Source organism: Pezoporus flaviventris, unplaced genomic scaffold, assembly GCF_033815535.1.
Source record: "Pezoporus flaviventris isolate CSIRO_AGI_PZ_B2104156 unplaced genomic scaffold, CSIRO_AGI_Pfla_v1 ptg000015l, whole genome shotgun sequence".
NCBI lineage: Eukaryota > Metazoa > Chordata > Aves > Psittaciformes > Psittacidae > Pezoporus > Pezoporus flaviventris.
In genome coordinates this window covers 13864489-13880048 of record NW_026892563.1, presented here as the reverse complement: position 1 = coordinate 13880048, position 15560 = coordinate 13864489, and the positions used below count along the sequence as shown (strand labels likewise).

Genomic DNA, 15560 nt, shown 5'->3' with positions numbered 1-15560 from the left:
TATGAGTTAGGCTAGAAAAGAGACCTAGAAAACTGAAAGCAGCAGGTTTTAAAATAAGCTTTCTGCATATGCATACCCGGTTATGGGGTCACACATGGTTTGCATGATCAGATGTGGATTGATTACCAGATACTACCGGAATGGGCATGATGGAGGGAGATCGGGAATGTAGAGTACACTCTCCAAGCCTGCCCTTCTGTCCATTCTGTGTGATACACGTGGACAGCACGACCACCAGCAGAATGATTTGTTATGACTAGTCTGCTAAGTATGGGAGCACAGGAAAGTAATTTTGGAGGGAGGAAAGAAATGGATGGGGGAAGAAGAAAACATATGCCAGACTATGTTTTGCTTCAGTTTTTACAATGAGTGAACCATTGTAAAGCTGCATTTTCTAAGGAAACCAAAAACCAACCAAAAACCAAAACCAAACCAAACCAACAAAATAACTTACTGTGTAGGTAATTAATTCTGGCTGGCATAGTAGTCCTCTTAAGTATATAAAAGGGAATGGGTAAGAAAGAGGAAATCAGAAAAGTAAAAAATAATATGCAAAAGTTAATAAAAAAAAGAACAGAGAGATAACTTTAAGACATTAAATAGACACAAGGCTTTTTACAGCAGAAGGCATTTTGTTTGCTTTGAGGGCTTTTTTGAGTTTTGTTTGTGTTTGTTTGTTGTTTTGTTTCTTTAAGGGAAAGTTTTTGACGAAACAGAAATCTTGAACTATTTAAAGGTAACTGAAGACAGGAGGGTTCAAATGATTTCCTGTCTCACTCCACAGCTACTCAGCTGTGACAAAGCAGAGGTTCCAGACTTCCACAGAGGTCTATGTGTAAAGAAAAGGATCTGAGGCAGTCTTCACAAGTATTTTTTCAAGATGAGACAACTGTCTCAAATATTACTTTGTGCTTTTAGTAGTCCTGTACTACACGGAGTAAACAGGATCTTTAGAAACCTTATCTCTTTGCAGTGTACTGCACAGGGAACAACAAAACTGGACAACACCTCACATACAAATTTCCACTTGCTTTTAAAGAAGAATCCAGAGTTTTTGCAATATGCCATACAGCTTCCTAAACTTCCAGGCTCCAAATCAGACAAATCCCTTCACAACTAATCTCCTACCCCCACCCCAAGCATACCAAAACTTTCCAGTGCCAATCTATGTCAAATTGACTGCTGCTATACCATCCTGATCTACCAGGTGGAGCAAAGAAGCTGTGAGAAGTCCAGAAAACCTCAAAGCTCTAAGGGAGAGCCTTGGCAAAGAGGTCCAGTGCATGCTTTAAGTGGGAGGGATTACAATAATCTAGTAATATACTGAGGTTTTTTAGTAAGCCATTTCACAGTATCTTATCTCTGGATAAGGAAAGAATAGAAAATAATAAAGAGGGATGGATATGGGTGAGAAACACAACAATTTCTGCAACTTCAACGTGCAGCCTGTGAGACTGGTGTGCAGCCTGTTCAGGGCACAGCTCACTGCAGTGGCTCTGGTGTCAGACTTCCTAACAGACCCTGTGTTTACCACTTAGCCACAAACCAGTGCTACAGCCTCAGAGGTTAATGGATTTATAATGGAAACACAAAGGACCCTAAGACATGCTCAGACTGCAGCTATGCAGGTGTGTAATGACAACAGCAAAATTATCTGACCCCTTATTTACTTATTAAATTACCCTTTTTCCATTTTCTTTAGCAAACTAGCATTAATGAAATCAGTGAAAAGGGAGAAACTGTTCACAAGGCAGTTGAGAGAGACTGTACCTCTGGTTTAGCTCTGGTACTTCCTGAACACACACTTTATTGAAGGCAGGGGAGTCCTGTTCTCAGAGATGTAAAGGAGAAGAAGGAATGTAACAGAAAGCAACTCTGAAACCCTGGCATTTTCACCTTAGTAATGGGACTGCTAATATAGCATAAGTCCTTGTTTACAAGGATATGGTTTTCACTGACAAACTGATAATGTGGCTGGTTATTTCTCTCCCAGATAATTGAGTTGAGCTTAGTGAGCTGCCCTTCAACTTGTAAGGTTGAACCCTTATGTTTCCTGATGGAGGGGAGTGTAAGGGAGCCTGACCTGAGTCAGAGAGCTGGAGGACTGCACTCTCTATGGTGCTAATAAGACAACTTCAACCAACATCACAATCGCAAGGAGTTTAAGGACAAAAAACAGAAGAGATAAACCACTGAAGTGTTGCATGATACTGCCAGTTACATAGAGAAAGCAGTGATCCACTGAAGCAGAGATAAGAATCACATACCTTTTGATTTTTTCATGCTCCCAGTTTCTGAAACACTTAATGAGCTCCCAGATATTTCTTCACAGGTTTGGTCTAAGAGTGTGTTGGTGTCCCACTGCTGGCTGCTGTTCTCCAAATCCCAAGCCTTATGGGCACTTTGCTGTGGATCAGTTTTGGGCACTATTTCTGAAGCACCTAACGACAGTTTTTCATCAGAGGTGACTTTTGCAACACCTTCCCCCGCAGTGGGTGGATCTACTTGTTTGCAGGACCTGTCCATGGCTGCAGCGTAGTCCATCATCAGTGCAGCTTCACTGTCCTGAGATAAGGAGGTCTGCCCAGTGAAAACAAGAGACAACACTGACACAAGCCACTCTGCTGGAAAAAACCCACAAGCCTCCCTGCAAAAACTCCTTTATTTTCTTTACAGTTTTACATGTATTGCTCAGGGCTCTCATAAAGCCACTGGAAGCTTTCCTAGCTCCACTAAAGGGGAGGAGCATTTAGCCAAGTTTTAATCATATTGTTAAAGGCGAATAATTGAAAAAAACCCAATTAAGTACATGTCTCCCACCTAAGCCCAGCCCCACTGCAAATAATGGGACTTTCCTACACATGCTGCTGTAATGAAGGATCAGCATTCATAGGCAATCTTTTGGTCCTTAAAATAACCGCATCTTCATCTTGAAGAAGGACTTGTGTCAGCTGTATCAGCTAAACACAGATCCATGCAGTCCCACTGCCTCCATCTCCCAAGCAGATACACCTGGCACTGTGGCAGCTGATGCTCATTTCTCCCTCTCATCACAGCACAGTGATGATCAAGAGACTCATGCTCACTGACTTGTCTTTCACACAGAGCTCTTTAGGGGTTCTGTGCATAACAGCAAGACTTGACAGTAAATATGCATACAGCAGCCTTTAAGGAAGGGAACACAGCCAGGCACCAAGCATCAGATGGGAGATTGAGGCTGTGAATGAAGAAAGTCTGGAGGAATGCTATGTAACATGTGCAAGTCTTTTTTGCCCTCCCTCTGGAACAGAGTCCAGAGGAGTTGGAGGTTTTTCAAAGAGTTTTAACAACTTTGAAAGAAACAGAAAATATCTTTCATACTTTTTCTGTGCCTCTTCCCTCCATGGGCAAAACATAGAGAAGGACAATCTCTGGCCTCACCTGAGCTCGTTTTCCCAAGTCCCTAATCATCCCACTCCCATCCAAGGTTACCATGCATTTTCAGTCAGGCTGTCAAATCTACCAATCAAACCCCAAAACACCCTATGCAACAATCCCACCCTGATTTGGCTTAACTTGAAACAGCTACTGAAACAAATTGGCACACAGACCTAAATCCTGCTGCGACTGCTGAATGGGAGACAGTAGAAAACACATTAACATCGCGCTCAGAGGAGCAAAGACTTTAGAGTAGTAAGCATTAAATAGAAGTGTAGTTTTTTGCTCTACCTTGGACACCCCTGATATGATAATGGTGCTTTTCTTTCTAGGAGACTTCAGTTTCTGCTTTGCAGACTCACTTAACTGCCGAATGGCTGCTTCTGCAACAGGATCGGTGCCATTCAGTACCAACAGCTCTGAAATGAAAGCATTATTTCAGAGGGAAGAAAGAAAAACAGGAAAAAAAAAAACAGAGCAAAAAGAGGCAGAGCTTGTTCTTGACATGAAATTCCGATAAATTAGCAGAAATGTTTTAAACACTAAGCACACCAAAACACCTTCCAATTCACTACCCAGCTATTGAGTGTTGTCTTTCTGTTACCCAGAAAGGGTAACTAAGCTGCACTTACAAACCCTTGCACATGGGAGGAAGCACAGACAAACTATCCAGTTATTTCAGTGCATTGCTATGCTGCAGTGACTGTAATCCAGAAGCAGTGGGTAGTGCATCAGGTATGACAGTCATGAAAAGCCATAGTTCTAACACAGTACAAAGCTGCCCTGTATTACTACTTCTTCAGGTAGCTGTTTTGCTTTTTTTCCAGACATCCTTGCTCAGCATTTCCAGATTTGCTTGGCAATATGGTAGGACAAGGAAGGCAAAATGGCAGTCACTCTGCTCTTTATCAGCTGCCTCCGAAGCCTACGAACTGCACCCCCTCTTCCTGTCCAAACACTGAACAGGAACACAAAATTGTCCTTATAAAATGCTCTCTAGTGCCAAGCACAAGTTTATTTTTAAGCATGTCTATTTCTGGCATCTGGTATGCAAGTACTTGAGGCACAGCAAAAAAACATACACTCGTCAAATTCATCAAGCTTAGGAATAAACAAGGCTAAGAAAATTAACAAGACAAAAATCCCCATATTTAATTGTCTGAGGGGGGCTTTGCTGTAATAGTTTTAACAACAAAAGAACACAGGCAGGAATAGCACCAATGTTAATTAAACTCAGCAGTGTCTTTTGTCCCTGTGACATTAATACAATGAAAGATGAGGCCTCAATAATTATGCTGCATCAAGTATCTCAGATACTTTTGGAGCTCAGTCGTATGTGTGCATGAGGGGTATACATGCCCATGCATGTCTGCACACTTACTATAAACCTCTACTTCTCCATCTCCACAGCCACTGCAAAGCCTCCAGGCACAGCAGAGAGCATCCAGGACAGCATGGGTGGCGCTTGCTAATTCTTATTGTTGTCATCACTTAGAACTATGACACGGCCACAGCACCTTTTCTACAGTCCTTGTTGCTATTTTGGCATGATATTTGGAATAACTACTGCCTGAGTTATTGCCATACCAAAAGCTCCTTTGTATTTCTTTAATCTGGGTTAAAGCTTTATTCTAATGAATATTTCTTCCTGCTGTATTGTATAAATGTTCCACAGAAATTCCCCCTACATTCCCATAAAACCACTGTCTGTATCAGTGTGCTCTAAATTGTCTTCAGAAGAGTTTTCCAGTAAGTGTTTTCTATCTTTAATATTAGAAACAGTTATGAGAGTTAACTCAGCAGTCTACAGCTATCTTAACATTTCCTAAATTGGTTTAGTAATACCACAGTGCTTCATAGTATCAGAGTACTTCTTAGTCTAGAGGTAGGGAAAGACTCAAGTGCTTTTATAGTTTTTCACAGCTACTGGATCATACTGTCCCCCAGATTTCTGTCTTTTGGCCAATCCATTTCTCTCAGAAAGCCTTCCGACTGTGCCAGGAGCAGTCTAGATCATCTCCAGATTGTCCCGTCTTCACTCAAATCTGTACAAAGAAAACTAATTCCACACCATGTGCCATTTGCAGCTAGACTGAGTCACACCTTTCATTACGGTTGCCTACAGGGCTACAGAAAGATCAGATGGTGACCATACACAAGACTGAAAAATATCCTGAGGATTCAGAGTTACGACTCAAAAAGGTAACATGCCCCAGAGTTAAAATTAGGTTTAATACAGTCAAAGTGACCTATAATTAAAGTTATTACCAATGCCACCTGACACACAGAAGGCACTTCAACTGTATGCCACATGACTTAGGAAGGTGAACAAACAGGCACAGCAAGATTGTGTATTTGCATTAGCACAAAAAAAAAGCCCAGTGGCAGGGCCAGGAAGAGAATTCAGTCTTCCTTACGTCAGTCCAGCCTCATGCCGTCTCCTCAGGCAGAGGGGACATCACAGTGGCCTTACAGGCAAGTGTCACAGGGTTTTAATTTTGTGCAGTGCTTCCCATGCCTTTATAAAGAAGGACTCTTCATTCAAAAGAGAAGAGACACCCTGGCTTTTCTGCAGTCACCTCCCCTCTCCAAACCACAGCTCATTGTTACATATACAAAATAAGTAATTTTAATCACCAGTTCAAGCCAGACTTTTACTGCAAGACTGCTATATCCCTCACCACTGCACTTGCTAACACAAACATCTCAGTGCCTGTTGAAAGGCAGTAGCCATGTGGGTTTGCTGTTATTTAAAAAGATGACATTAATCCCATGTGCAGCAGAGACAGACATATTCTTATGAGCAGCTTTGAACATTCTATTACCTGTATCTGAAGATGATAAAGTTTTGCTGACTGGAGCACCAGGAGGATGGATAGCTTGAATAGAGAAATCCTTTTCAATCACTTTGACTTTAGCTGGAGTTTTCACAGGAGAACCTGAGGACCAAGTTTTGGGATTATTTAAACTACTCAATACATTTATTATGGAATTAATAAAAATCTATGATACCAGTGTTAAAGCCTGTTTAAATCATAAATATTTGAGAAAGTTGTTTAATACAAATTGTCAATACATGGTCTACAGTAACCAGACACAGGAAGACCTGTGAAGGGGAGGACTTTATTGTTTTTAAACATTCTACTGTAATATGCTAGACAACACTCACTTAAGTAAAAGATCTGCTTTAACAACTTAAAATAATGCAGTCTTTCTTATTTCACTTCACACTGTTTAGAGGTTTTACTTCCATACTTTTCCCAAGAATCGGAGAATCTAGTCCTGAAATACACGATGAAATAAACTTTGGCACAAGATGACACCAATCCTCATTAGGGATCATAATACAGATCAAGGTTAGAAGGCACAGGATGGTCTGTCATTAGAAAACACTCTAAGAGCCTGATACCAAACCCAGGCTCTTCTATGTTATCACTCTACCATGAAGTTTCACAGTTTGTATTAAAAGGAGCAGTAACCACTCCTCATATAAACCCAGGGTTTTCTGAAAGTTAAAATCCTGATTCTGAAGCATACAAACAATGGCTCCCCTCTGACACATCAGGGAAGCCTGGACAACAGTGCCTTTCTTGACATCCCACCCTCCCGATTTCTCCTGATCCCCATGCGTAACCCTAGGAGTGAGCACAGGAAGAAGTGGACTTCCTCACCTGTGCTCAATGGGGATGATCTCCCTTCTAGACGAGGTTTGGTTTTCACAGCAGTTACAGTAGTGACCACAGTCCCACAGGGCATCACAGTGCGATCCTTTTCTATCTTAGTGGCCAGCACTGGAGAAGGTACTTGCCACGTTTTCAATTCACTGGGTTCTATAAAAGAGAACTAGGAAAGGAACAAAACAAGTCACCTTAGAAGCAGTCATGGAAGAAGGAGACTAAGATTTCTAGCTAGTACTCTAATATTTTTGCTAAGGTTCAAGAGCCAAATAACTAAGTATTCCAATATACACAAACGCTGTGCAATCTGAATATTCTACTGTAACTCAGCTACAGATTGCACCACACTGTGAATGACAGTCCAAAGCACAAGATGAGCATTCGCAAGTACTTCTCAAAGTAAAAGATTTACTGTAAAACCATCCAAACACAGTAGTACCTCTGCACTAATGGATCCCAGCCCGGGCCCTGGCTCTGGGCTGCTTTCACTGGCCCTGCTGTTCAGTGCAAAACTTTGCTGGCCAGAAGGTTGTTTCCTGAACAGATCTAGAGGTACAGTCACCTTTGTGGATAAAGGACCTAGAAGAAATAAAATCAATAAAATCAGCGCACATCTGAGCTGTCAGTATATTTAAGGGTAAGAAGATGGGAGAGGAGGAGGAAGCACACAGGCAGCCAATTACAAGAACTGAACACAGAGCACAAACATGGCAGTTTTCAAATCTTTCTTTCCACTATACAATTATTCCTCAGCCTGGTATAGTACTGTGCAACAGGAAATAATGGAGACATGAAACATTACTTATTTGCCACCATTTCTGGCCATTATTTTTTTCCTGTATATGCAGAATGTTTAGGAGAAAAAAAAAAATCTAGAAATATTAGTATTATAAATTTTCCCCAAGCTGTCCATTTCATACAAGTCTGGGTGGCTGTTTTCAGCTGATCTCCCTTGCACAGTTATTCTTTCCCCAGGGACTGCTTAGATCCATGCTTGAGGCATACCCAAGTTCACTACCAGGTGAAGTCAGCAAAAGACATCTACACTTTGATGCAGGTTCGGAAATCTTACAATTCTGTGTCTGGCTATACAGCCAGCTAGAAATAAAAAAGAACTTATATCAAAGTTTAGATCACAAGGTGATCATACAAAATAATTCAGGTTTAATACTTACTATCCAACTTTCCATCTTCTGCTATTTGCAGTTGCAATGATTTTGATTTGGCACTTAGTTCACTGTGAAATAAATGAAACTATGTTAGGTCTTTGCAGGCAAGCAGGTTTTCTTTCCCACTTAGGTCTTCCCTATTCCGATTCTAGTTGCCAACACCCTAACTTTTCTTTGGCTACACTAAGCCAGGCAGTACAACTTGCTGATCATGACACATGCGTAGCATCTTTCTGTCCTCAGGTAAGACCGACTAAAGGGATCATAGCCAGAAAACCATGGCCTGGTTTCCTCCAGCACTGTTGCACAAGTTCAATTTCCTAAAATTTCAGAGACCTTCTTTCTCCCCAGTAGCTGACAAACCCTGCCCTTCAAGCTGATGATGGTCCCCAGTCTGACTGCTAAACCACAGCACTAAGAAGCTATTTTTTTCCTGGCAGGATCAAACCCGTAAGTCAAGATGCTGGAACAGGATCAATCAACAACCAATTCATAGCTATTGGGTATCCTGTCAAAGCAGGAAGTGTTCTGCAAGAGCAGGATAGATGCAGGTCTTATGTGAGGAGTCAGTACTACTTTCCCCAAATGAGCCTCTAGGATGTTACAAGGTAACAAGAACCAATCTCTGTGCATCAAAACCAATGTGAACTATTAGCCGAATCATTGGCACAAGCAGTACTTCACAAGGTGAACTAGACAAAAGATAAAAAACCTTTCCTCTAAGTCAGCCAGAGAAGCAAACAGGGTACCTACTGAGGAACCTTTCAGTAATGCTTGTTTTTATAAACTTACAACCTTCTCAGTAGGTGTTCTGCCAAAAGTCTTCAGGACATACATATATGTATTTTATTTTTGTATGTCTGTGTTTCAGGATGGTGTGATCTTGGCATCCCACCTCCACTAGGTGTTGTGGGACATCATCTGTGAAGCAGGTTTTAAGCTTCTCCCTGCCACTACCTTGCCTCCTGCACCCCCAACACTTGAAAGGAAGCACTTTGATGGTACAATTGGTGCTCTTCACATGAAGCTAAAGCAGAGCCCAATATGGTGATCAGTATACTGCTCTTCAGACTGGTGGGTGTTTTTGGTTTTGAAGAAAGAAAAGGGGGGAGGATGTGAACTTGAAAGAAGGTATGCAGCCAAATCCTGATCAGCTATCTGTAAAAGTCCCCAGGTTTACCTCATGCACTTCGGAAAAACAGCATGGAAACCCCAGCATTATCCCTAGTGTCAAGGCCAAATTCCAGTCAACTGAATCACATCCTGCCTGCCCTCTCTCTGCACTTTCAGTTGGAAAGGGTACTATTCTTACAAACTTCCTGTCCAAAACTGCTGTGAATGTGTCTGCTCTGGAGCACCAAGCACAGATGCTGTTCTTCCAACAGATGGCTGAAGTGATTCACAGACCCAGTGGCTGAAGCACTTTGAGATACTCCAGAATAGAAAGTTGCTACAGAAGGGCATTTTTTTTCCCTCCTACTGCGGAGAAGAAATCAACATCATGTTAATCCTAATGTCTTGACAGCAATACAGCACACTGTCACAAAAGAACATAGTCTGATCTGTGGCTTTCCACAAAAGCTGTAGGTCCTTATAACTAAAATCAGACCTTGTAAGTCATTGGACTACAAGTGTCTGAAGGAAGAGCACTTCCTAGCTGGTTTTCCACTTGACAGCAGGATTAAGAACCAGGTGCACACAACTATCAGACCACGTAAAAAGGTGAGGCCTTTAAGCGTTGTTCTACAATAACATGTCTCCTTTGCTGACTACAAGGACTTCTAATCATCTCCACCCCTGGCACACATGCAGAGGGGTCTGGTATTCTCTAAGTCCTGTACAACTTGTGAGGAATGATCATAGCGCCTTACTTCAAATCAAGCAACCCTTGTTGCTTCTTCCCTCAGTTATCCTGTTTCTGCAAGGCACATTCCATAACATTTATATGTGAAGTCCAGCAGAATGTGATTAGGAGGCAGGAAAAGATCTGTGCACACTCTCACTCCCCCTTCAACTTGAGGAGGAACACACAGAAGTACACACCGCTCCTTGAGGAAGAGCACACTCAGCACAGACAGGCACAGGTCTGAATACACGCTCAGTTCCTTGTGAGCTAAGCCTCTGCTTTGCAAGGGAAGGAACAGATATAGTGGATGCCAGGCTATGACTAGAGGGAATAAAAACATCACACAAAACCAAGCAGCATTACTTTCTGAAATACATATTTTCTATATGTATTTGTAGAGAGAAATGGAACTGAGATAGGAGAGGAAAGCTACAGAGACTCCACCGTGCATGAACTGCCTCTCACCTTAATAATCTGGTACAAAAAAAAGCAAGCATTATCTGTAGTATGTTTTATGGTGGCATCTCTACCCCTGTTCCCTGGGAAGGTGCTTCTGCCTGCCTGTGCACATGTTTAAAGCCAGTAGAAAAACACCCCTCTGATACACACTGCCACCAGTGATTCTTCCCCTTCTTCAACTCATACAATACAGAAGCCTCCAGATACTTGTGCTATGTTGCTAGGAAGTGGAAATGAAAACAGTTTTAGAACTCCTCACTTTTGACCTTATTTACAGAAGCTGTATGAATCACAGAATACCATGGAGGCTGCCAAAAGTCCGATTTTTGTCCTACAGAAAAAGATCTAGTTAGCTTTACATTCCCTTTTTAAGCACAGTCACAATTCTTTTAGATAGTCTATTTTTTTGCCCATTTATATTTCCGACTCGGCAGAGAATGGAGACACATCAGGTTTCCTCAAATGCAGTTTTCAAGGTAAAGTGACTTCAAAACCTTGCTAACACATTTACTAGAATCAGGTATCTGCCAGGGAAGACCTAGACACCTATTTGATCTCATATCCACGCAGAGGGTAATTAGATATCCTGAAGTCCCTGCCAGCTCCAGATTTGTCTGAGGTTATCTGATTGGAATATTTCAAAATGCCATTCTTGTCTCGAAAACCTCACAGAGTTTAAGTACAAAAAGATGCTTTGCTATAAACTATTCTCAGTAGGTATGTTACTTACAAGATAAACTCTTCCTTCCAAAAGGGATTTGCAGCATTTTTGGCTACGGAGCTGGAAAACTTCTGCATAGGGTCATTCAGCTGAACTATACACACCAGGTTTGTGCTGCCTGTAAGGGCAAGAAAAATCAATATCCAGTTGTTAAAATTTCATCACCAAGAGGCACACTTAGAAAAAAAGTGAAGAACTCCCTTCCTTACATACTGCACTTTTGAACAGACTATTGCAAACACTAACACAGAATAAACTGATTCCCTCAGTTTGCGTACCATCTACATTAATGGGAATGGTCAAGATTGTCTTATGCACTGTTCTACATAGTGTGAAATGTGACAACCTCAGTTAAATTCTGGCATGAAGCAAAAATTGTGCAGATATAAAAAGATCAAAAAGGATAGGGTGACAGAGGGGGACAGCAAGGAGGTGGTGGTGTGGATGCGAGGCAGGGAGGGAGTAAAGTTGTTTTCAGCTGCTTTAGAAAACCCAGAGGTTTTCAAAGTTCCTACTGGCCACAGTCACAGTACTCTCTTTGAACATCAAAGCAAGCATTTTCTCCTAGCAAGTGAATGAAGACAGTAGTGTTAGTTAACACTCGCTTTGCGGACTGTGGTTTTTAAGAAGTTCATGGCATTTTAGAGTACTGGTGCAGAATTATCTCTACCTTGATCTTGGAATTTGATAGCATCACAAATTGGCATATTAGAGCAATTATATTGCTGCTCCAAGGGGAAATAGTTTCCACAATGTCTTCTTAAAATGATTTATTTTCTATGTCTCTCAAAGCATCAGAAATCATTTCAGTCACAGTGTTCCAAAATATCAAGGAAAGCAGCAAAAAGATCAGTACTGGCTGTGTGTAAACCAAACAAAAGATATGCTACCTCCAGTTCTCCAGAAGAATCTAGGTTTGTATTTACTATCATCACCTCTCAGTGGTCCTCTGGTGGTGCACTGGGGCTGTGGTGAACCCTATCTCAGACACAGAAACAGCTTGGGCCTGGCAAGGTTATTAGAGGAGACAAAGCACTATGTACATGCAGCTTACTTGGGATCCAAGCTAACCCTGGAGTAAGTAGTTTAGCTGCTTCCACAGCGAGCTGAGCCTGAGCTAATGAACTTGGGGAGGTTTTCTGTTAACGTAGCCATATGTCTCTGCAGCCCGCTCTTGCTGCCAGCAGAGCTCAGCACCCTGGGGTAGAAGCACCTGTATAGTTCTGCCTGAAATTACACTAAAGCCATTGACAGACTGACACTGAACATGGTATTTCAGCATTTCTGCCCTGGTATGCACAACTAAGAATTTTTTCCTTAACAGCAGAAGTCACTTTTGCCCTAGATCATGCACTGTGGGCCACATAGTACTAAATCTAGGATAATCTTTGTTTACCTACACAAACTAAAGAGATAACAATGGGCACAACCTATAAGCAGAGACCAGTTCTGCTACTCGTTACTCACCAGTTGAACCAACATACCTATAGGAAAGCCACAAGCTCCTATTAAACATGTTAGCATCCATTCTTTATAGGATGATAATGATAAAGACAGACAAACCATCCCTCCCCAGCCCTCTGTATATCTATGGAGGTTAGCCTGCAATATTGCACATCTTCCTGAGTCTCACAGTTGCAACAGGATAATTAATTATTGCTGAAGACACCACCAGCATAAGAGAACAATAATTAAATAGGCGGCAAGCTATGTCCAGAAGCTAGCATCTTCCCAGCTGTGCAGTTTCCATTGGATTTCAAGTGTACCAGCTAAACCCCACTGGGAAGCTTTATTTCTCATACACAGTTCCAAAGCATTTACACTCCCAGAGCTGTTAGGGAACCAGCAAAATTCCCTCCATCTCCTTTCAGGATAGCAAATGGTGATTTTGCTTCTCAATATCTGGGTCCCCAAAGCAGAGCACATCAATTGTCCCCTTTCCTCTCATTTTCAGTGAGGGGGCAGAGAGATTTCTCATATGATGAATTCTTCCATTGCATGCACTGTATGCACACAAAGGTATCTCATCTCAAGACTTTTAAAGGCAGACAAAATGATCTGCTCTTTTGAGAAGTTTAGTTTGCACTGCAAAATTGTAGAGTAATAACAAATTCTGAGTTAGCTTTCCTGCAGTCTACAGTTTCCAGCACAGTTTTATTTATATAGGACATTCCAATGCAAAGAATTCCAGAACTGCTTTAAAAATAGTTTGCTTCTACAAAAACAGTCTGCAGAAAGTTTTAGGGGAATCACTTCCAACCAGGATGAGCAAGCAGCATTATGCAAGGCTCCAGGGCAGAAACCTATTACATCTAACTGGAAAAAAACCCTAGTAGAGTAAGTAGGATATATTTATCCAAAACTAGTGCCTTGCCTAATTTAGCAGCCAGAAGCTTCCACTAAAAAGATTATTATGGAATTGTTTTGTGACCATAAATAACAGAGCCTTAAATCTGTATTCCCACTGACAAAATCCGAAACGTGCCTGCTTGTGCCTCAGTCGGTGACAGAGGCATGCTTGAACCTGAAGTCTGACTACTTGCGAGACAGGCTTGGTGCTACTTTCCAAAACCAATACTGCAGCCTCACAGTGACTGCCTTTTTGGCTTTGTGCTCCTCTTGCAAGAGGTAATCCCTCCGCTACCTGCAGAGGTAGTTCATTAGGGGAAAAAATCCCTGACAACAAAACACCACCTTTGAGGAGAGTTTACATAGAGGAGGAGGGGTTTAGATAGGTCAGCAAATTGCTCAAAAGTAAATCAGCTGTAAACATGCAGTAACATTGAACCAAACCAATGTCACTGCTAACAGTTAATGGAGAGCTGGATTTGAGCCCCTCATCTTGGGCACACCCAAATTGATAACTTTTAGAAATTAAAACTAAAATCCACAAATAATCAACGTACTCTATAAACATGCTCATTTCAATTTGCTTTCAGAAATGATGGATTTGTTTACAAGATCAAGGTGTTTAAATATTCAAATACAGCAAAACACACACAGTTTTGCACAAGCATGATTAAGCCTGTTTCTCAGAGTACAGCGATTTCTTACATTTTCTTTTGACAGAAGGCTGTAACCCAGAACTTCCAAATTATTTCATCCAAAAGGAAAAAAAAAACTGCTTGAAAGCAAGCAGCAATGCATGGGCTACGTTACCTGCAGCACTGTGATCAGTTAGGTTTACTGCGATGTTCTTCACTAGCAGTTTGAGTTCATGAGCCCTTGGAGGTTTAGGAGGACTAGTGCCCTGAGGGAGAAGGCTTACGTTCTGTACATTCTGTGAAAAGCAAGCAGAGCGCAAGGGATCGCACATATGCAAACACCAAATACTTTTAACTTCTGTCACACTGATATAGGGAACCAAACGTGTGATAGGGCGTAACATCAACAGATAATCCACCCGGGAGTTATGATCACAAAGCCTTCACTGCCAAAGGCTATGTTGTTTTAAAGAATACATTCCAGTTGTTTCTGATCACCAAACGGGGTTAAACTTACTCGCTTGTGAGTCATGAATATGTAATAGAAACACTAAGCAGAAGGACATTTCTCAAAAGATTTAGGAAATAGACTTACCTGAACCTCCTTTACATCTGCAGGCTTCGTACTCAACACTACAGATGGAGAAACTGAGCTAAAGAGGTTGTTCAGAACATCTCTGAGCGTTTCAGATATTGCACATGGCCCTGCTGTCTGTCCCTAAGAGGAAACAAACAATCATGCTTCTCAAAACTCGAAAGATGTTAAGGCAAGTATTAATTTGGTATATGTAAACCACCAAAGCTATTGAACATTAACTTTGTCAGAGAGAGACATGGTTTCTGTTGCTAACAACAAAATGTAATAAGAGATCTTTCAAATAATTAGTTGCATTTCTATATTATGCAATAAACTAGAAATATATATTGAAAAAGCCACATTCTGTTCAGAGAGTTAGGAAGGCAGAACTATTGGCCAGAAAACCAGAAGTTTCATCAGCAGTTTACATTTTATGATGGTGTTTTAAAGTTTTTGTGCTGCTTTTCACTCCACCAAGACAGCAGATCAGGTCATCAGATAAGCAGATCAGCCCTGTTCCACTGATTTAATGGGAGCTATGCCAGCTTGTAACAGCTGAGAAGCAGCTAATCCTGTGCTGCACTGGAAAAAATATTACAGCACCTTTTGGAGGTGTTCAACCTTGCTGAAAAGTGCACTGTACAGACAGATAGTCACACTGCTCTGGGGGACCAGCTCATATGTCTGTCCATTCAAAAATCTCATGGCAA

At 41.5% G+C, this 15560-nt stretch overlaps 1 protein-coding gene across 4 annotated transcripts in view; it reads right to left on the bottom strand.

The window, feature by feature from the left end:
* The window catches only part of C2CD2 (C2 calcium dependent domain containing 2), a 37999-nt gene that overhangs the window by 5818 nt on the left and 16621 nt on the right, over window positions 1-15560 (bottom strand). For 2 of the 4 annotated variants that reach the window (XM_061453522.1, XM_061453523.1), the window contains exons 5-14: window positions 14869-14991; window positions 14449-14569; window positions 11299-11407; window positions 8270-8331; window positions 7534-7673; window positions 7089-7260; window positions 6243-6356; window positions 3709-3836; window positions 2268-2580; window positions 455-491 (exon numbers count right to left, since the gene is read on the bottom strand). In XM_061453522.1, the coding sequence (XP_061309506.1) occupies window positions 466-491; window positions 2268-2580; window positions 3709-3836; window positions 6243-6356; window positions 7089-7260; window positions 7534-7673; window positions 8270-8331; window positions 11299-11407; window positions 14449-14569; window positions 14869-14991 (1308 nt within the window). In that variant the 3' untranslated portion in view covers window positions 455-465. The remainder of the gene's footprint in view (window positions 1-454; window positions 492-2267; window positions 2581-3708; window positions 3837-6242; window positions 6357-7088; window positions 7261-7533; window positions 7674-8269; window positions 8332-11298; window positions 11408-14448; window positions 14570-14868; window positions 14992-15560) is intronic. The other 2 variants (XM_061453520.1, XM_061453521.1) reach the window with 1 other exon arrangement.